We start from the raw sequence: 21755 nt of genomic DNA, 5'->3' as shown, positions 1-21755 counted from the left end.
TTGATCACCATTTAGGCTTGCATGTTAGCTATCTTGGTTTGAATTAAGAGTAGACACCATGCTTTAATTCGAATTGAACTATGAATAGGAAGAGTATGTATGGACATTCGACAACAGGGATTAGATACATGCTTGGTTGTTTAAATTGTTCTTCTATGCTTAATGGGTTCCTAATGCTTAATTTTAGGTTAGACAACAAATGATCAAATTAGGGAATTAGGAACACAAGGTTATGACCACACACCATGGCTTAACCATACTTTAGCTAGAATCAATCCATTAATCTAATTGAACTTGGGAACTTATTTGCTTGAGTTACTTTCTTATTTTCTTTTTTCCTTCTTTCATGTTCTTTGTTTTTGTTTCTGTTTTGTATAGGGAAAATGAATTGGATCATTCAATCACCAATCCTCGTGGGATCGACCTCGCACTTACATATGCTATACTACCAAACGGCTCGTGCACTTGCGAGTATCACAAGTTGAGGATGCAACTGAATCCATTTTGGTGCAGCTGTATCTACACAACACAGCCCTAGCTCATCTTCATGTCACCATGACCAAGCTTCCAACCAGAAATAATAGCTCATCCTGAGGTCAGCATGACCAGCAACTTCAAGGGCTTACGAATTGGGCTTCCCTTAAGCAAATTAAGACTTTAAGCACTCAAACTTGAAGTTCAGAATGTCTTCTTTCCAGCCATATATCATTTGGGCCAATCCAAGGTCGGAGGAGGAAGTTAAGGCCAAAACAAATTGCTAACTCATTTTGCGCGCTGATAAAATCCATCCTGAGCATGGCTCTGTGTTTGCTAGGTAACAGACTCCACAATTATCCAATGGGGCTGAATTTCGGATATGTTATAGTATACACCCATTGGAACAACTTTCATGAAGAATGTGGCCTCATCCGAGCTATGTAGGTTGCTGAAACAAAGCTTGCAATATGACCTACGAAACTGGGCTGGCAGGGGACTGTAGCCAAAATTGAGTTTGTCTTTAAGCTCTTCATCCATTCATCCAAATTAGGCCCTAACATGCATGGATTGCATCATTTACTATCCAAAGCCCTCATTATTACCTAAAGCTCAATGAACTGAAAGATAAACACAAAAAGGATTAAAAGCACAAGTTTAACTCAAAAACATAACCAAATCATAAGCTAGAATGGTACAAAATGATATACAATTATGAATCGATCAGACGGCACCTTCCCTTGCACGCCAATATCCTTTGGTCTTTTTACTGCCTTCACTTAGAACTTGCTCCTTCCATGTGTAACCTCCCAGCAGCCCCTTTTTTTATGTGGATTCCCCAAGCCCCTGCGTGATTTTGTTTTTCAGCCGAATGCCAAAGCTGGTGTTGCTTTTTTATTCTAAATATATAGACTTTTTAAGACAACCACATGATCTATCTAATGGATGAGATGGCTTTATCAAATGTTGGGCTTTTTGGTTTGCTTATTCTAATTGGAGCAATGGGCTATTTTGGTTGGGCTACTACAATTGAAGCAATGAGCTATTTTCCCTCTTGTGCTTACCCACGTTTGGGCCTAAAAATGGGCTTGAGTCCCGAGGCCCCAAGCGACCCGAGACTTCCATTTCTCGACCCATCGATGGGCCCCATGACAATTTGTTACCATCCATACCACAACCCACTCAAGCAAGCCCCGGGCATTCGAGTGGCTTGGGCCCACTTAAGCTTGTAGTGCGATTGAGTGTGAAATAATAATTTCCTGCTTGGCATGGCATGTCGCTTGGCATGTCATGTCATTTGACATACTTTTAATTATGATGCTTGATAGGATAATTGGCATGAATTTGCATAGCTAAATGCATCTATATAATTTTAATATCAATTTCTAGCATGACATATTTTTATTTGGCATGGCATGCAGGGTGTGGCTTGTGCATGGCAGACTTTCGTGTACTCCAAATTGGGTCTTTTTCCAATAATATATCGTTTTGGGCTATGAATTTATTCGGGCCCAACCATGGATTTGTTGGGCCTCAACACTAGTATTTTGAATGTTTCACAATTCTCTGCATTTTGCTTTATATATATATATAGATATCCAGCTTTTAATAAGGCAAGTGGGGGAGTGCTTTAATATTTGGTGATTGAAAAGCACATGGTGGGGTTCACTATGAATTTGGCATAGGCCAAAGCTGGGCTACATTTGGCCCGGTTGGAGGGCTAAAGGGCCAAATGTGGCCAAAATTTTATTTAGCCCATGACTGAAGATGGGTTTGGTATTAATTTAGGGCTATATTTGAGATATAGCCCATGGCTGGAGATGGCCTTAGTGTGACTTTTCATCTTTTTATATGGCTATTTTGCTTCTTGTTGTTGTTGGATATCTCTTTTATATGTTCAATCAGATTTTGGATTATTTCTGACATTATTGCCAATGGAATTTGGATTGTTCCACGCATATATCAATTGATAAGGAGCATTTTGTTCCTTAAGAATAATAGATATTCATAAATTACTAGTGATGCATGTATTTATGTATAAATATTCAAATCCTCACTTACCTCTCATTAATAAAAAGAAAAAAGAAGGAAAGACAATTACTTTATTTCCTCATCTCATAAACTAGCAAAGTACCAAATGCAATTCACTACCTATACATCTTCATAGAATTCAAAGGGCAACCTTGGAGTTAAGATAATTTCAAGGGAAGTTGCCTTTGGCATGGTAATGCCTAGCCCTTCAGTCAAGTCCACAGGCATGTCCAAAGGTGCTGCCAATTCAAACCCTTGAAGCAAGCGTCCAAGTGTCAAATGGGTAACTTGCAATGCAAATGTGGCACCTGGACAAGACCTTCTTCCAGACCCAAATGGGATGAACTCAAAATGTTGACCAGAGGCATCAATTCCTACATGGGTTGTGAGAAATCTCTCCGGGCAGAAGACTTCAGGGTCAGGCCACAAACTTGGGTCTCTATGCAATTTCCACAGATTCACAAACAAAAGGGTGCCTTTTGGGATGTGAAAGCCACAAACTTGACAGTCTTGCATTGCTTCATGAGGCACTGAGAGTGGGGCTGGTGGGTAGAGGCGCAGTGTTTCTTTGACAATAGCTTGGAGGTAAGGTAGGTTTTCGATATCAGTGTCTTCAATCCATCTGTCCCTGCCAACTTTGAGGTCTAGCTCTTCTTGGGCAAGCTTCAAAACATGCCTATTGTTTAACAGTAAAGAGAGGCTCCATATCAAGTTGATTGCTGTGGTGTCTGAACCAGCTAGAATAAGATTCTGCAAAATGAAAAGTTGAAAATTGTGAACAACAAACAATCTAGAGTGTTGCAATTTGCAAAATATACAGCCCCTGACCCAAAAAAATGTTGAAGAATATATAAGTCTCACATCGGAAACTTGACTAAATAAAATACAGGATATAATGAATGGTTCCACTACTAATATCACCGATGCCTTTTGTGATAAAAACTCACATCTACTGGACTTTGTATGTGGTTAAGTTGGGGACAATATCGGTGTTGTTAGTTTCTTGCTTTTCTTTACTTTGATGAACTTTTACATTCCTTTTTCTTGTAAAAGATAGTTTCTTGCTCTGTTTTGAGTAGTTTTAGTTTCTTGCTCTGTTTTGAGTAGTTTTGAGCTATCAATTTATCACTTGAAAATAAAAGAGATGAAACTTTACTGAAAAAACAATGAGAAACATTAATAGATTTACCACCACAGAAGTTAAAAATCATGAGTAATTGTGGTTTTTTTCATATGATTAGGCATATATATAAACATACCATTGATGTTGCCTTGATGATCGTTTCACGCGTATAGCCAAGCGTGGAATTGTCCTCAATCACAGACATCATGACATCAATGAAGTCATGCTCGTCCCTTGAGTTAGTCTCTTTCTTTGCATAATGTTCTTCAATCCAACTTCCCGTGAAAGAATCTAACTCCTTCATAATACGCTTCATAGCTTTAACTTGCCCCTTAAAATCAATCCAACTTGGAAACCCAATTAGATCAGAAGCAACTGGTTTTCCTGACACATACATAAACTCCTTCACAATTTTCCCAAACCTTTGCTCGTCTCCCTCATCTGAGCTATTAAAATATCTCTTCCCAGCAATCATTCTAGTAATTACATTCAAAGTTAGGTGCTTAATCCAATCACTGATCACCACCTTGGTTGGATTTATACCATTGTGCCCTTCTGTTTTGCAGAGCAAAAACAACCCTTTAATGAAAGCATCAACCTCAGAAATTTGGACATGTTTTAAAGTCTGAAGCCTGCGGCTAGAGAGCAACTCAACCATGACCATTTTTCTCATGTCACGCCAGTATGTGCCATATGGTGAGAACCCAAATCCTGCATAGTTGTAGCCAAGGTACTTGCCTTGTGCGGACCTTGATCTAGTTGCAAAAACTATGTCGTTTTTGGTGAAGCATTGCTTGACTGCATCATAGTTGCTGATCACAAGTGCTGGGTGTTTGCCAAGCCATATGGTGAAGATAGGGCCATACTTGTCAGCCATGGCTGCCAGGGTTTTGAAAAGTGGGCCACGTAGCTTGTGGAGGTGGCCTATGATTGGCAAGGCACCTGATGGTTGTGGGACCAACATGCCCTTGATTTTGTGGCTCTGGATCCTCACCCTCCATAGATACAGAACCAAGACCAAAAGACCTGCAATTGCTAGCGGATGAGAAAGAAAATCCATGAGGGATGGCTGGCTATGGTGACAAAAGTGAACTTCCAATTAATTTATGGTTTGTTGGGGTAAAAGCTGTAGTTTCATAGACAAGGAAAGATGACATGTTGGGCCACTCAAATTCAAGGATATATTTGAATGGTTAATGTTTCTTCATTGACTAAGGTTTTGGGAATGATATTTGGTTTTCACCAATTACGACCTTTCCAATGCACGTGGGTTGAACAATTTGAGTTGGATAATGTTGTTAATTCTTTCGTTTGCTTGCAAGATTTGAGTACTTGGATACAATTATAATTATTCAACTCATATCATTGAAAAATGGCATATATTTAATATTGGGTTTATTTCCTAAACTCTCACTCTTAAGGACTGTTTGTCCCTACACTCTCAATTTTAACAATAAAGTACCCTATATTTGTAATTTTTTTGTAATGTAGCTCTGCCGTTAGAAGGATTGTTAAAGAATTAGTTAAGTGATGACGTGACATATAGAAGACCCACTTTTTTAAACTTAAATTGATTAAAATATTAATAAAACATTAAAACCAATTTAAGAAATAAGAAAAAGATTAAAAACAAAAAACAAAAAAGATTATTGTAAAAATATCACATTGGAAAAAAGAACAAAAATAATTGTCTCAACAATATTTCACACTCAGTAATAGTCAACAATAATTACTAACTCTACGAGTTCAACGTCAAGCCTGCAACTTCCCTTTCTTTCAGGGCTCCACAAGAAACTTCATTGAAAGACAAAGACAATACAACCATCAACCAGAACAAACGCATCAAGCAAACGACAAGACGAGATAAGAATAACCAGAGGGAACCAACCAAGTCTCTCAGTAACAAGAGGAAGAAAAGTCCAATCTTACAACCAGAGGGAATCGTCCCTATGTAAACACGACCTCACTGTCTCTTTTCATCCAATATCATAATCAATTCTTGCAAATCCTCAAAATCCAATCTTACAACTACTTTAGGGAATTAGTTTAATATAAAAAATATATATATATATATAATCGAAGGGGTAGAGTAAGTTATTGGGCAGAAAGAAGACATTGAAAAGCAAAAAATGAAAAGAAGAAAACAGAAGAGAGGCTGCAGAAGTTTAGGGTTTTAGTTTTTTATTTATTAATTTTTTATTTAAGTTTTAAGCAAATTGTTGTTTTTTTCTTCCTAAGTGACAGCTGGTTGTATAGTTGATCAGCCACTAACTAGGAGTGGTGCTGCTGGTGGTTCTTTGTTTAACGGTGGGGACACGTTCTGCCTTGGTGGTTGGGAGGTTCTTGGTGGTCGGGCAGAGGCGTCGGGTGGGGGGCCTAGGATTTGATGGTTGGGGAAAGAGGTGGCTTCTTGGGGCTGAAGGGGTTTTATTTTTTATTTTTTAAAAAATCTTTTTTTAAATTTTAGTTAGTTTTTTAATGTTTTTTAATATTATAATAAAAAAAAAAAAAATTTAGAACTTTTCCTATTGAGAGGGGTGATAGCATACTAAACTCACACACACTACACTGATGCTAGGAATCAAACCCAGGACCTTGCCTGAGGGAGTAAATACTTCAAATCACTATACTAGTGGGTCCTTTGCAATATTATAATCAATTTAAGTTTAAAAAAAGTGGTACCCATATATGCCACGTCATCACTTAACAGATTCTTTAACAATTCTTCTAACGGTAGAGCCAGATTTCAAAAAATTTACGAACATAGGATTTTATTGTTAAAATTGAGAGTGCATGGACAACATGCCTTAAGGGTAAGAATTCGTGATACTAAACTGAAATTAACCATTTAATACCCATCTCTGTCGAGATTATTGCTTTAGCCTTGTCCTATGATCTGTATAATGGGATTCGTCAATAAAAATTTTCAGGATTTATCTTTCTTAGAATTGGAAATATTAATTTTAAGGACTTAAAATACAATTCACAACCTATCCTTGATAGTGTTGAAAGGGCAACCTTGGGGTTATGTTAATTTCTAGTGAAGTTGCCTTTGGCAAAGTAGTGGCTAGTTCTTCAGTCAAGTCCACATGCATGTCCAAAGGTGTTGCCAATTCAAACCCTTGAAGTAAGCGTCCAAGTGTCAGGTGGGTGACTTGCAATCCAAATGTGACACCTAGACAAGACCTTCTACCAGGCCCAAATGGAATAAACTCAAAATGTTGACCAGAGGCATCAATGTCAACATGTATTGTGAGAAATCTATCTGGGCAAAACACTTCAGGATCTGCCCACACACTTTGGTCTCTATTCAATTTCCACAAGTTCACAAGAAATTGAGTGCCCTTTGGAATGAGAAAGCCACAAACTTGGCAATCTGCAATGGCTTCATGAGGAACTGAGAGTGGGCCTGGTGGGTAGGCGCAGTGTTTCTTTGACTATGGCTTGGAGGTAAACTAGGTTTTTTATATCAGTGTCTTCAACCCATCTGTTCCTCCCAACTTTTAGGTATAGCTCTTCTTGGGCATGCTTCAAAACAGGCCTATTGTTTAATAGTAAAGAGAGGGCCCATGTCAAGCTGATTGATAAGGTTTCTGAACCAGCTAAGATAAGATTCTGCAACATGAAAAAATTGAAAATGGTAAACAATATTAGAATATTTAGAGTGTTGCCATTTGCAAATGTTAGAATTCACACACACCCTATGACCCTAATTTGGGTTAACTTCTTTTTCTTTACATTGCTGAACTTTTGCATTCTTTTTCTTGGGTCAAGTTTTAAAGGGTACTAGAAGATTATCCTGCTTTCTTGCTCTCTTATGGGTAGTTTGAGCTAGTAGTATTCAAAGAATTACAAAGGTCTGCTACAACTTATATGTAAATGTGAATTTACTTAGGAATTGGCTTAATTTCCTAGACTTGTAATTGTGTCCTCGTTGTGTAGATTTAGGTCTAGTTTTTAAGCAAATTAACTTGGGCCATAAGACTTATCCAGATTGAGCAGATCAAGGGTTGACTATGCCTACAAGGTAATTTGCATTTGCATATCATATTAGGAAAACTATATTTTTGTGATTTAGTTTTATTAGGAATGAAATTCATAATGAAATCAATCAGCAAAATTGTTTTCCTCTTTTTCACGTTAAAACCAATTCTACTTTTTCATACTCTTTTTGGGAACATGATTTCTCTTGATATAAAACAAAGCTTGAAGACCTTTGTTACTTACTTATGCAAAAACTGATTTGAGAGATTTATACTGAGAGAAGTAAAGGTGAGTTCATGAAAAATTAGAATGATAAAGCAACTTTGTGAAGCTTTTTAATTCTAGTTTGCATCTTCATATTTCATATTCCATATTGGAAGCTGTGTGCGGGCATGCTTGTTCGTGAGGATCATCGATTTGAGAGAGTTCAAGCAAGGATTAAGTAAGGCAAGACAAAAGTATTGGATAGATTCTTGTTTAGAGTTTATCTTCTTGAGTCTTGTAAAATAGTCCATTCTTAGTAGATTTCTAGAGGTTTTTCCTGGTTGGGTTTTTTCCTCGTACCATTGGGTACAAAAATCCTTGTGTTAATTTACTTCTGCTGCAAGATTTTATTAGTTAGATTTAGGATTGAAATCCTTGTCCAATCATATTCCGGTTATCTATTTACTCTACCTGAGGCACGATTTCATTATATAAGGTCCACTAAAGCGAAATTAGACCAAATGACACCTTTTAACAAGTGATAAACTTTTGTGACTGTCGAACCAAAAGTTAAACAATTCTGACTCTTTAATCATTTTTTGATTCAAAAAACCATATGTTCGACTATTTGTTCAACCCAAGTTACGTGTGGGTCTTCACACATGCAAAAGGGGTTAAAATTGTAGGGCATGGCAAACTTGTGCCACAAAAAGTTTTTTTTTTTCCCTCTTATTTTTCATTTTAACTAGAGAACTTAAAAGGACATACCATTTATGTTGCCTTGATGATAGTTTCACGGGTATAGCCAAGCTTGGAATTGTCCTCAATCACAGAAAGCATGACATCAATGAAGTCATGCTTGTGACTTGAGTTAGTCTCCTTCTTTGCATAATGTTCTTCAAACCAACTTCCCTTCAAAGAGTCTAATTCCTTCACAATGCGCTTCATCTGTTTAACTTCCCCCTTGAAATCAATCCAATCTGGAAACCCAATCACATCAGCAGCAATTGGGTTCCCAGCAACCATAAACTCCTTCACAATTTTGTTGATTTTTGGTATAAAACTTTCTGGTTTTGATTGATTTATCAGAACAAACAAAACCCTTTTGTTAGCAACGTATGCAGAGGAGAGAAAACTTAGAGAGAATAAGAATAGAGAATGAGAATGTTCAGTATATTTCTTCTGTCAAAAAACTCAGGGGAATTACATGACTATATTCCTCTTTTTTGTCAAAAATCAGATCCTTCCTTTTAGGGAGCAAGGACTCATCTCCAGCCATACAGACCATAGGAGGCTACGATTCTTACACCTGGACCATAATTGGTTACCACAGTACATACTAAAAGACAAAGAAAACAGCTGTAGTCATTTTCTCAAAACTGATTAAAAACTAGCCGTTAGATAGAAAGACTAACAGCTATTACTAAAAAGAGAAGTTCCCAGATTCTTCAATTTCTTCATTCTCTTCAATATCAATCTGCAGGATTGTCATCTGCAGTTTGTATTAAGCTCAGTAAGTAGCTTAATTCTCAACAGCCTCTCCTAAGTTGCTTACTGGCTTAACTCCAAGTTTCGACCTTAGATACTTGAATCTGTCTTTGGGCAGTGCTTTGGTAAAAATATCTTCGAGCTGTTCTTCACTTCTGCAGAATTGCATATTGATCACACCTTCTTGCAAAGCTTCTCTTATGAAATGGTACCTTCTGTTTATGTGCCTAGTTCTTTGATGAAAAACTGGGTTCTTGGCCATTGAAATTGCTGACATATTGTCACAGAACAAAGGTGTTGCCTCAGATTGCATTTCACCAAAATCATCAAGAACAAATCTTAGCCAAATGGTCTGTGTTGTTGCTTCAGATGCTGAGACATACTCAGCTTCTGCTATTGATAGTGCCACTGTGTTTTGTTTCACAGAGGCCCAAGAGAATGCTCCACTTCCAAAGCTAAATGCATAGCCAAAAGTGCTTCTACTATCATCCTCACTGCCTGCCCAATTTGCATCACAGAATCCAACAAGAGTTGCTGACTGATTTCTCACATATTCAATGCCATAGCTAAGAGTCCCTTGCACATATCTTAGAACCCTTCTTTCAACACCCATGTGCTTTTTTGTAGGACCATTCATGAACCTTGATAGCAAGCTAGCTGCATACATTAGGTCAGGTCTAGTTGCAGTTAAATATAGTAGGCTTCCTACTATTTTTCTGTAGAGCCCTTCATCAGCTAACTCACTCCCATCCACATTTTTTAGTTTCTCACCAGTAGGCAAAGGAATTGAGACTGGTTTGCAATCTTCAAGCCCGAACTTCATAAGCAAGGATTTGGCATACTTGCTTTGATGAATAAATACTCCTTGATCAGTTTGCAGTATTCCCATCCCCAAAAAATGATGGAGAAGTCCAAGATCCGACATCTCATATCTTTGCATCATTTCTTTTTTGAACTCAGTAAGCATCCTCTCACTGCTACCAGTATAGACAATGTCATCAACATAGATTGAGACAATGATCAAGTCTCCTTCACTATTGGACCTTGTGTACAGAGTGGCTTCACTTATGCTTCTCTTGAATTTGCACATGGAGAGATATGCATCAATCTCACTGTACCAGGCCCTAGGCGCCTGTTTAAGTCCATATAAGGCTTTTCTTAACTTGTAGACCTTGTGACCAGCATTCTTAACTTCGAAACCTTCAGGCTGTTCAACATATACTTCTTCATCAAGCACCCCATTTAGAAATGCTGACTTAACATCCAACTGAAACAGTTTCCAACCCTTTTGAGCTGCAAGTGCAATAAGAGTTCGAATTGTATCTAACCTTGCCACTGGTGCAAAGGTTTCATTGTAGTCAATTCCGGGTTTCTGTGCATACCCTTTTGCTACAAGCCTAGCTTTGTGTTTCTGAACAGTTCCATCCAAGTTAAGCTTAGTCTTAAACACCCACTTCACACCTATAACAGGTTTATTAGCTGGCCTCTCAACAAGTTCCCAAGTATTGTTCTTTTCAATCATCTCCAACTCTGCATTCATAGCTTCTTGCCAAGCTATATCACTTGCTGCTTCTTGATAATTTTCTGGTTCTATGATGCACATGTGGCATCTTGCATATATATCTTCCAAAGTTCTCAACTTCACTGGAGTAGAGCTAGGTGTAGAAGCTTGACTGTTATTTCCACTGTTATTCTCATCTGAAACATCAACAATAGTGTTTGAGTGAGAGCTGCCACCATTATCAAATTGGTTTGCTTCAGTTTGTTCTTCACCAAATTCAGCTTCTGTTTCATTTCCTCTGAGGTTGAATGGTATTGGAACAAATTCCTCTTGATCACTCTTCCAATTCCATACCTTGTCCTCATTGAAAATTACACTCCTTGAGAGTACAATCTTCTTAGATTGCAGATCATACACCCTGTAACCCTTTTCACAGCTTCCATATCCCATAAAAACTCCCTTTCTAGCCTTGCCATCAAATTTCTGCCTCAAGGGTGATGGAACATGAGTGTAACAGATGCAACCGAAAACTTTCAGATGCTTGATTCCTGGTTTTCTACCTGTGAATGCTTCAAATGGTGTTTTGCTTGACACAGATGTTGTAAAACATCTATTTTGGAGATACACCGCTGTACTTACAGCTTCTGCCCAAAAAGTCACTGGGATTCCTTTCTCTGTCATCATGGACCTTGCCATTTCACATATTGTTCTATTTCTCCTCTCAGCAACTCCATTTTGCTGAGGAGAGTAGGCAATGGTTAGTTGACTCTCCATTCCCATGCTTGCACAGAATTCTTGGAACTCATGTGAGGTATATTCACCACCTCTATCACTCCTTAGCTTTTTCAAACTAAATCCACTTTGCAATTCAACGAAAGCTTTGAATTTCTTGAACACATTAAAGGTATCAGATTTATTTCTGAGAAAGTATACCCAGCACATTCTTGAAAAATCATCAATGAATGTGATGAAGTACCTATTTCCACCAATTGACTCATTTTGCATTGGTCCACACAAGTTTGTGTGCACTAATTCCAGTGGACAGCTTGCTCTCCATGCTCCCTCTTTGTCAAACTTCTCTCTGTGATGTTTTCCTAAAACACAACCTTTACACACATCCTTCATTTCGGTTAACACAGGTAGTCCAGTCACCATTTCCATCTGCTGCATCTTTTTCATGCTAACAAAATTCAAATGTCCAAGTCTTCTATGCCAAATCCAAGAGTCTTCAATCACTGATGCTTTTCTTGCTGCAGGTGTCATAGATTCTAGTGAGAGAGGGAAACATCTATTTCCTCCCATGACCACTTTTGCTACAACATTGTTGAGGCTGCCATCATCAAAAATAACTGCCATGTTACCCCCAAATAAGACATAGTAACCATGCTCCATCATTTGGCCTACACTCAATAGATTCTCATCCAAGCCCGGAACAAGCAACACTTCATGTATATACCTTTTCCCATGCTGAGTTTCAACCACTAGAGTTCCTTTTCCAGTTGCTTGTACAAGATCTCCAGTGCCCATTTTAACTTTGCAAGTCACAGTCCTATCAATGTTTATTAACACAGACTCTTGAGAGGTCATGTGGTTGCTGCAGGCGCTGTCCACAAACCATACACTTTTATCTTGCAAACTTGCAGAGTGACAAGCATAGAACATAGTTCCTGTGGTTACTTCTTCTTCCTTTGCATAGTTGGCTACTTGTTTGTGACTATGACCTTCACAGTCCTTTGCAGTATGACCAAACCTATTGCATTTTCCACATCTAGGTTTGCCTTTGTACCTGCACACACCAAAATGATACTTCTGACAGACTTGGCACTGTGGTTTCACACTTCCTTGACTGCTACTACCTTGCTTGTTCTGAGAATTGAAACTATTGTTCCAATTTCCTCCAGCATTATTATTCCAGCTTGAGCCATTGTTATTTTGAGACCAATTTGATCCCTTTTTGTCTTGTCCTTGCCACTTTTGATTTGGTCTACTCTGTGAGCCCTTATGAGTGCTATGAACTTGGTTATTTCCAACCTTGAGGCTACTGAAAGCTCTCTCAGTTCCAGCCACTTTATCTCTTTCATCATGCAAGTCCTCCCTTTTATCATAGACTTTGACAGAGGCAATGACCTCTTTGTTCGGTTCATTTTTACACATGATTTTTCATGTTATTCTCCCACTATTTTGAGTTAGTTCTTGACATTTTATAGCTTTTTACTTCTTTTTTGTGTTTTAATAGGTTTTACCTTGGTTTGTATGAAAATGAGCTAAAAGTGCATTATTTGATATAAATTCTGTTTTTGTTCATTTTCGTAGGTCAACTTCGTGGCCTTGGATTAGCATGTTCCGGTCCTTGGATGAGGTGATGATCTTCATAAGACTTGTTCCAATGGATGTTAACTACAACATATCCAAATTTGAGCTCCATTGGGCAAGTGTAGCCTATCCAACTGATCGGACAATTGATGCTGGCTCTGGATGTTTGTTTTGGCCCAGTTTTCACCCCACTTAATAGCATTTTATTTCTACTTGTTACCACACCTTTTGGTAACAATGGATTGCATTTGAGTGGCATTTCCTGAGTCAATTGGAGCCTTGGATTATACCTTAAAACAAGGCTTCATCATTTGCAAGGGGACAATGGGCAAAAGCTTTAGAGAAAGAATAAGTTTTATATTAAAAGTGAGCTGGAAAGAAGGGGCAGAAGTCAAAAGGGATTGCAATCAGATTTGGGGGAGCTTTGCAACGGGAGAGAGGACCACATCATTCCAGAATTGAGGAGCAGATTGGGAGCAAAAAGCTAAGGAAGGAGAACGAGGTGCAGCAAGGAAGAAGAGAGAAGACTTCCACCATTGAAGACTTCAAGCTTTCATCATTTCCAAATCTGTAAACTCTTTCTAGTTATATTTCGAATTTGTGTTTGAAATGATTATGAGGAACTAAACTCCATAGCTAGGGCTTAGGTTGAAGCCCTAAACATGATTACCTTATTGTTTTGATGCTTGAGTGTATGAATTTCTAGATATTGTTGATGAATTCCAATTCACCAAATTAATCTATCCTTGATGTGTGTTTTTCCTTGGTTGGCCATCTTTGAAAGCATGCTTCTTGAGATTGTTGGGATTATGTGTATCTTCATGTTATCCTAAGCAATAAATGGATGAAGTAAGAATCATCCATGTGATTTGGTTTCTTGAATACCTAATGTAAACACCATGCTATTAGGATTCTTGTGATGTTCATATTCTCTTTGAACTTAATGGGTTCTCCTTGTAATTGAATCGAAGTACGAACCATACCTAGGTTCGGTTATGGGGAGGGCACAAGTATTGTAGCACGAACCATGCACTTTACGTATATTAGAGAGAATCAATGCGTCTTGAGCCACGACCCATGGTCTTGATTGCGAACATCTTCATCAACAAGTTTAGAGTTCATCACTTGAGTATCCATGAACATAGGTAGAATTGTTTAGGGTGGATTCCGAAACCCTAGTGTTTGTTACTTGGTACTTTCACATTTTGATAATTCATCTCTGCCATTCTCATTTAAATTCAAAGTCCATTTACTTTCATGCAATAGAAATAGGTCACTTGAACCAAACCAAACCCCCCCCCCCCCCCCAATGTGTGTGTGAGTTGTGTGTTTGTTACATTGTGTGTCTTGTTTACTGAATTCTGTTTATTTTCGTAACTGTTTTGGACTTTTGGTCCGCGCTGTGTTCTTGCATTTTCTGTGCTGAATCCAACCGTATAAAGAACGTGAATTTTGGACGTACGGTTGGAAAGTTATAGGCAAAACACTGGACAGAGGTCGAAACTGAAAAACAGAGAAAACGAATCTGCCCAAAAACGACCGGTCGCTTTTACCTGACGACCGGTCACTTTTCACGTCAAAATTTGAGTTTCGACTCTGCCCAAAAACGACCGGTCGCTTCTGCCTCACGATCGGTCGCTTTAGCACTGTTCATAGGTGATAAAAGGGTGATAAAAAGTGCTGTTTGTGTTTTTCTTTAGTTTTCTTGTGTTGTTTTATTTCTTTTACACTTCTTTACTCATTTCTAGTTTCCCTCTTTCATTTGTGCATTTGTGGTGTGTTAATTAAGTGTTCTCTTTGTACTCAAATTAGAACTTATAGGAAGCCGACAAGTTCTTCGTGGGATCGACCCCGTACTTACATAATCTATACTTCGATAGATTCGTGCACTTGCGGGTATTTTTAATTGGTTGTTTGCACATTAATTTGTGTCCTTTTAGGAATGCAACAATTTTTGGCAACTCTAAGAACATCAAGGTCTCGAGTTTCTTCAATAATAGACACAATGGACTTATATTTTCTACTTAGACTCATCAAAAGCTTTTGCACAATTCTTGTTTCAGACACATCTTCACCAAGAGATTTCAGATTATTCACAGTTCCAAAAAATCTAGCCAAATAGCTATCTAAGCTTTCACCATCAGTCATTCTCATATACTCAAAATCTGCTCTAACAACTTGAAGTTTTACAGCTCTTACCTTTTTATCTCCTCTGAACTCTCTCCTCAAGACATCCCAAGCTCCTTTTGCAGTCTTCTCATTTCTGATGCGAGGAAAGAGCTCATTTGTTAGTGCTCCTTGAATAAGGCTCAATGCCTTGGCATTTTTGATCTTATCTTCTTTGGAAATGGTAGGTGCTTCCACTGGAATTTGCTCAGCTTCACTCTCTTCATCTCCAGAGCCTTCTTCTTCCTCAAGAATCGGTTGTGGAAGTACTCCAACCTCCACTACATCCCATAGATCATATGCTATGAGAATAGTTTCCATTTTGACTGACCAAAAATCATAGTTTGCACCATCAAACTGTGGAGTTCTTAAATCTCCACTTGAAGAACCTGAACCCACCATTTTGAGTGAGTCTCAGTGAACCAAACACTAAAAGAGCAACCTTTGTCCCTTTTGGGAATTTCTCAGGAAAGCCCTCTTTCTCACAGCTCACGCCCCTCTCTGAAATCAGACCAGGAGCTCTGATACCATGTTGATTTTTGGTATAAAACTTTCTGGTTTTGATTGATTTATCAGAACAAACAAAACCCTTTTGTTAGCAACGTATGCAGAGGAGAGAAAACTCAGAGAGAATAAGAATAGAGAATGAGAATGTTCAGTATATTTCTTCTGTCAAAAAACTCAGGGGAATTACATGACTATATTCCTCTTTTTTGTCAAAAATCAGATCCTTCCTTGTAGGGAGCAAGGACTCATCTCCAGCCATACAGACCATAGGAGGCTACGATTCTTACACCTGGACCATAATTGGTTACCACAATACATACTAAAAGACAAAGAAAACAGCTGTAGCCATTTTCTCAAAACTGATTAAAAACTAGCCGTTAGATAGAAAGACTAACAGCTATTACTAAAAAGAGAAGTTCCCAGATTCTTCAATTTCTTCATTCTCTTCAATATCAATCTGCAGGATTGTCATCTGCAGTTTGTATTAAGCTCAGTAAGTAGCTTAATTCTCAACAAATTTTCCCAATATTTTGTTCCTCTCCCTCTCCTCCCTCTCTACCACTATATCAAAATACCTCTTCCCCGCAATCATTCTAGTCATCTCACATTCAAAGTTAGGTGCTCTATCTAATCACTGATCGCCACGTTGGTCGGACAAAGACCATTATGCCCTTCTCTATTGCAAAGGGCATGCAACCCTTTAACAAAGGCATCAACCTCAGAAGAATGGACATGTTTTAACGTCTCCAGCCTACGGCTAGAGAGCAATTCAACCACGACCATTTTTCTCATGTCACGCCAATATGGGCCATATGGTGAGAACCCAAATGCAGCATAGTTGTAGCCAAGGTACTTGCCTTGCGTTGACCTTGGTCTTGTGGCGAAAACTCTGTCGTTTTTGGTGAAGCAATCTTTGACTGCCTCATAGTTGCTGACCACAAGTGCACGGTTCTTGCCAAGCCTTAGGGTAAATATTGGACCATACTTGTCCGCCAAGGCTGCTAGGGTTCTGAAAAATGGGACTTGGCCACCTAGTTTATGGAGGTGACCTATAAATGGCAAGGCACCCGATGGTTCTGGGGTCAAAGTGCCCTTGATTTTGTGGCTTTGGATTATCACCCTCCATAGATAAAGAACCAAGACTAATAAAAACCCTGCAATTGCTAGTAGATGAGAACGAAAATCCATTAGGGCTGGCTGGCTATGGTGACAATTTGCTCAATATTTTGTACATCAAATTGAACTTCCGATGAATTCATGGTTTGTTTATGGTGATGTTTGATTTCGAACTTTCCAATGCATGTGAATTGAAAATTTTGAGTATGAACTTTGAGTTTGGTTAGAATTATAATCTTCAACGCATACGATCCCTGCTTGCAATTGGTGAATTCGGTTAGCACCCAACTTTGTATTTTGTGATTTTAAATTAAAATTAGTTCTAATTTGATATGTATATTTTTACATTTATTTGGAGGTTACATCTAGTTTAAATATTTATTTTTAATTACGTATTTATTCGGGGTTTGTGATTTTAATATTTGACTGTTACAAGATTAATTAATGGCCAAATTGTATTAATAATCATTCTTATTACACAAGTTTTCACTTTCGTTTTTGTCAAAAAAAAAAAAAAAAAAAAAACTTGAAAACCATTGGTTTACAAGTCAATGCCCGTTGGCAAAGTTTGAATGGCATACAAAGTTTCACATTATTATTCATGTGAACGAACATAAATAAAGCCGGCGATATGTGGAAAACGTTATTGACCAAGGTCCCCACCCATGGACTAATAAGCTATATAGATAATGAGATTCCATTGCTGTTTGTGGCTGATATTTTTCAACTGGCAACGAAATCAACGGCAACTTCGTAGAACATCTTTCATCCTAGGACAAAAGAATCACGATAATGGATTGTACAACGTTATTTTCTGTGTTAGATGTGTTTTTCACCCTCCTCAGGCTTTTCCTGAGGAGGAAAACGGCACTGTTGTTAGTACAAAAGAACCTTTAAATTATTTTGATTCCCTATTTGTTAGTGATGCATCAAAATAGTAAATATTACCGACATATAAGTAGAGTACAAACTCCGACCGACACTACAGTGAATGAAAACCAATGTGTATCTCAGTACAGTACGTACCCAATGTGTATCTCAAGAAACTGAGTTCCGTAATTAAAGACATAGAAAATAGAAAACATTGATCAATCAATGCATGGGGACTACAAAAGGGAACATATTCTTGTGAATATTGTCTTCAACGATGATGGCTGCCTTGACTTGACTTCATGTTCGTCCAAAAAAAAAGACTTGACTTCATGTTTTATCAATATGGATGCATCAAAATAGCTGCTATATATCATCTTGTGATTTGTCCGTAGAGAGAAATATCTTTTTACTGTGTGAAAAGCAACTCAAGACATAATTAACCTCTATAAATACACATACAAAATGAAGTAGATCCTACACGCAATTATATTCCCATTTGTAACACACACACACACTCTCTCTCTCTCACTATGGATTTTACAATTTCCCCAATCCAAATTCTTGAAACAATTTTATCTTTGCTTCTTCTCTACGTTGCCTTGAGAATCATAGCTCACACTAAGAAGATCACCAGCACAAACACGACCGTGACGACCAAATTAGTCCCCCAACCCTCTGGAGCATGGCCCTTCATAGGTCACCTCCCTCTGCTACGTGGCAAAGACCCAGTTGCCGTAACCCTGGGAGCCATGGCCGATGACCATGGACCAATCTTCTCCCTCAAGCTTGGCCAGCACCAAGTGCTGGTCCTCAGTGCATGGGAGACAGTCAAAGAATGCCTCACAACAAACGACAGAGTATTCGCCACACGACCAAGCATTGCAGGAGGCAAGTACTTGGGCTACGACAATGCTGCTTTTGCAATAGCCCCATACGGGCCCTACTGGCGCCATGTCCGCAAGTTGGCCACGCTGGAGCTCCTCTCGACTAAAAGAGTCGAAATGCTGAGCCACGTTAGGACCTCGGAGGTTGACTTGTTCGTCAAAAATCTGCTCTCACTTTGCACGAAGAATGGCTCGGGCCCCACACCAGTGCATTTGAGTGAGTTAATTGAGTTCTTAACGTTCAACATAAACGTGAGGCTGATTGCTGGGAAGAGATTCACAGCTGAGCAATATAATGAGAAAAACAGTGACGCTTGGCGTTTTGAAAAGGCTGTAAAGGATGCTTTGTATCTGCTTGGAGTTTTTGTTTGGTCAGATGCTATGCCGTGGCTTGAGTGGCTGGACAGCTTGTTTGGGCATGTGGGTTCCATGAAAAGGTGTTTTAAGGAACTTGACTGTGTGCTTGGGAAATGGCTTGAAGAGCATCGCCAGAGATCAAGGCATCAAGGCAAGATCGATAGGGTTGAAAGTGATTTGATGGATGTGATGATGTCCAGCTTTCAAGAGGAGGATGATGTAATTTTTGGCCATAGCTGTGATAATGTCATCAAAGCAACATCACTGGTAAGTGTAACAATATAAAGCTATTCAACAACAAACACTACTTGGAATCGAGCCATCAAATTACAAATTTACTCAAATTATAAAATGAAAGTGTACAAATTTTAATATCTTTGAACTCAATCCTAGACTCAGTTCATGTGTTACCTAAATCAAGGACAGAAGGAGGCCTAGGCCATAAGTGGCTCTAGCCCGCTCTTTTTTCCCCCATCCCTTTAGCATATGTGTATAGTAAATAGAAGGAGATAATAGGAACAATGATAAAATTTCAGCTTATAGTCCCCTAGACATTGAATTTTGGCTCCGCCCCTGATCAGAATGTCACGTGATAGTGAAGCCATTTGCAAGCTTGAGGCGACCAAGGCCACTCAAATTTACATGCAGCTCCCTCCGATTGGCCTCACCAATAGCTTCCACACATAATATTATTATCAAGAAGGGGTCTTTTAATTATTATACAAATATTAATTGTTTTCCTTAATTGCTTTTGGCAGGTTCTAATCTTAACTGGCACAGAAAGCACATCTGTCACTCTAACATGGGCACTTTCCCTACTACTCAACAACCCAAAAACCCTAAAAGCTGCTCAACAAGAACTGGACATCCACGTAGGAAGAGACAGATGGGTTCAAGAATCAGACCTCCCAAACCTCAAATACCTCCAAGCCATTCTCAAAGAAACCCTACGCATATACCCACCTGGCCCACTCGCAGGCCTGCGTGAAGCCACGGAGGATTGCCACTTGGCAGGCTACCATGTGCCCAAGGGCACTCGTGTACTAGTCAACATTTGGAAACTACAGCGAGACCCACGCATGTGGGCCAACCCAGGTGAATTCCAACCCGAGAGGTTCATGACCACCCATGCTGACGTGAAATTCAAAGATCAGAATAATTTTGAGTATATTCCGTTCGGCTCGGGCAGGAGGTCGTGCCCTGGCATGGTTTTGGGGCTGCAAGTGGTCCAATTAATTCTGGCTCGTTTGGTTCAGGGTTTTGATATGAGCAGGGTTGGTGAGGAGGCAGTGGACATGCGTGAAGGGCTGGGGCTTGCCCTGCCCAAAGCAAATTCGCTGGAGGCTTTGCTATCTCCACGCCTTCCTATTCACCTCTATGAAAAGCCCTGCAATTGCTAGTAGATGAGAAAGAAAATCTCTGTAATTGAGTAAAACTTTGAGTTTGGTTAGAATTATAATCATCTACTATAAATATTTGTTTTAGTTACGTATTTATTCGGGGGTTTTGTGATTTTAATATTTGACCGTTACAAGATTAGTGGTCGTTCTTATTACACAAGTTTTCACTTTTGTATTTGTCCAAAAAAAAAGTTTTCACTTTCGTCCTCATAATTTTTTTTCTTCAGTCTCACCCTGTGAGTCAATAACTTCCAGGTTGCAGAAACACTGGGGTTTTTCATGCCCAACCCATGATGTTCAACGAGGGTTGTTTTTCTTACCCCATTTGATCAGTTTTGATGAAGTAATAATAGTACTCCCTCCCTTGCAAAACTGATTCCAACGGGTGAGTTTGTGACAATTATATTGACTCAAAAAAAAAAAAAAAAAAGGGTTCTATATGAAGTTTAAATTGATTTGTTTGTAAAATTCATACAGTGGCTCTTCACAATTAACACTTAAAACTTCGTTCTTTACTAAAAAATAAAATAAAAAACACTTAAAACAAAGTTTTGAAGAAGCAAGGTAAAATTGTAGCAATGGTTCCCCAAATAAGACCCCACTTTACTTTCCGTCCTTCAACTCCAAAAATTGTAATGATCGTCACCAATCGTACTTCCCTTGACTTTGTTAAATTTTTTGTCAAAATTAAGGGCAAATTGGGAAATTCATATCAAATTTTGGGGGCAAATAAGACTACCTAGTCACCACCTCCTTCTACTCGAACCCCTACCCCTACCTGAAGGAAGTTGAGGTTCCACCCCAAAACCAATTGGTAATGGGGGGAGTAGCCCAACTCCTTATAAATCCAGGTTAGGTCCCTTAACTTTTCAATGTGGGACAAATACTCTCAACACGCCCCCTCACGTGTGGCAAACTTTCAAGCTTAATACATGAACAACACATATTGGATGGCGTGGGAGCATGTGTGGCCGTTGGGATAAGAATGAAGCAGTGCTAGGATTGGAGAGCTTGGAAATGGAAGCCATTATTAGATTACAGGGCACTCGCAGAAAGGGAGAGTGGGAAGGAGGAAGGAGACAAAGCCATTTTCTTTTTTCTTTTCTTTTTTTCTCTCTTTTTTGGGGGTGGGTTTGTGATTTTTGGTAGACCCCAAACGGCAGCAGGCAGGGGACAATGACTCTCTGTGTTGATAAAAAAAAAAGAAGTAGATTTTGTTGATGGTATATTGTGGTTGTTCTTGCGTTCTGGAGCTTCTATGACTTGGCATTTGGTTATGTATTGCAGGAAATTGAGGGAGGGGGTAGGGGTAGGGGTAATGGCAGTGGTTGGTT

At 38.9% G+C, this 21755-nt stretch overlaps 2 protein-coding genes and 1 pseudogene across 2 annotated transcripts; 1 reads left to right on the top strand and 2 right to left on the bottom strand.

Moving 5' to 3' along the window:
- Window positions 1-2476: 2476 nt before the first annotated feature.
- On the bottom strand, window positions 2477-4803 carry LOC110757053 (cytochrome P450 CYP82J17-like). Its single transcript, XM_088245108.1, has 2 exons — window positions 3765-4803; window positions 2477-3255 (listed from the first exon to the last, which is right to left on the bottom strand). The coding sequence occupies exons 1-2, from the start codon at window positions 4686-4688 to the stop codon at window positions 2626-2628; spliced, it is 1554 nt and encodes a 517-aa protein (XP_088101234.1). The 5' UTR covers window positions 4689-4803; the 3' UTR covers window positions 2477-2625.
- A 1772-nt stretch (window positions 4804-6575) lies between these two features.
- LOC110757001 (vinorine hydroxylase-like) lies at window positions 6576-16979 on the bottom strand (annotated as a pseudogene).
- A 1269-nt stretch (window positions 16980-18248) lies between these two features.
- LOC110756983 (dimethylnonatriene synthase-like) lies at window positions 18249-20517 on the top strand. Its single transcript, XM_021958491.2, has 2 exons — window positions 18249-19288; window positions 19780-20517. Exons 1-2 carry the CDS (start codon window positions 18311-18313, stop codon window positions 20419-20421), a joined length of 1620 nt encoding a protein of 539 aa, XP_021814183.2. The 5' UTR covers window positions 18249-18310; the 3' UTR covers window positions 20422-20517.
- Window positions 20518-21755: the final 1238 nt, after the last annotated feature.

This window comes from Prunus avium, chromosome 8, assembly GCF_965620075.1.
Source record: "Prunus avium chromosome 8, drPruAviu1.hap1.1, whole genome shotgun sequence".
NCBI classification, from domain to species: Eukaryota; Viridiplantae; Streptophyta; class Magnoliopsida; order Rosales; family Rosaceae; genus Prunus; species Prunus avium.
Note: the sequence above shows the minus strand (reverse complement) of the source record. Positions and strands in the feature narration are given on the sequence as shown.

Bases quoted from the DNA above. Each gene is read 5' to 3' on its own strand.
- LOC110757053 (XM_088245108.1), bottom strand. From the start codon at position 4,688: ATGGATTTTCTTTCTCATCCGCTAGCAATTGCAGGTCTTTTGGTCTTG. The intron at 3,256-3,764 runs GTATGTTTATAT...TTCATTTTGCAG, and splicing joins TCATCAAGGCAACATCAATG to AATCTTATTCTAGCTGGTTC.
- LOC110756983 (XM_021958491.2), top strand. From the start codon at position 18,311: ATGGATTTTACAATTTCCCCAATCCAAATTCTTGAAACAATTTTATCT. The intron at 19,289-19,779 runs GTAAGTGTAACA...TGCTTTTGGCAG, and splicing joins TCATCAAAGCAACATCACTG to GTTCTAATCTTAACTGGCAC.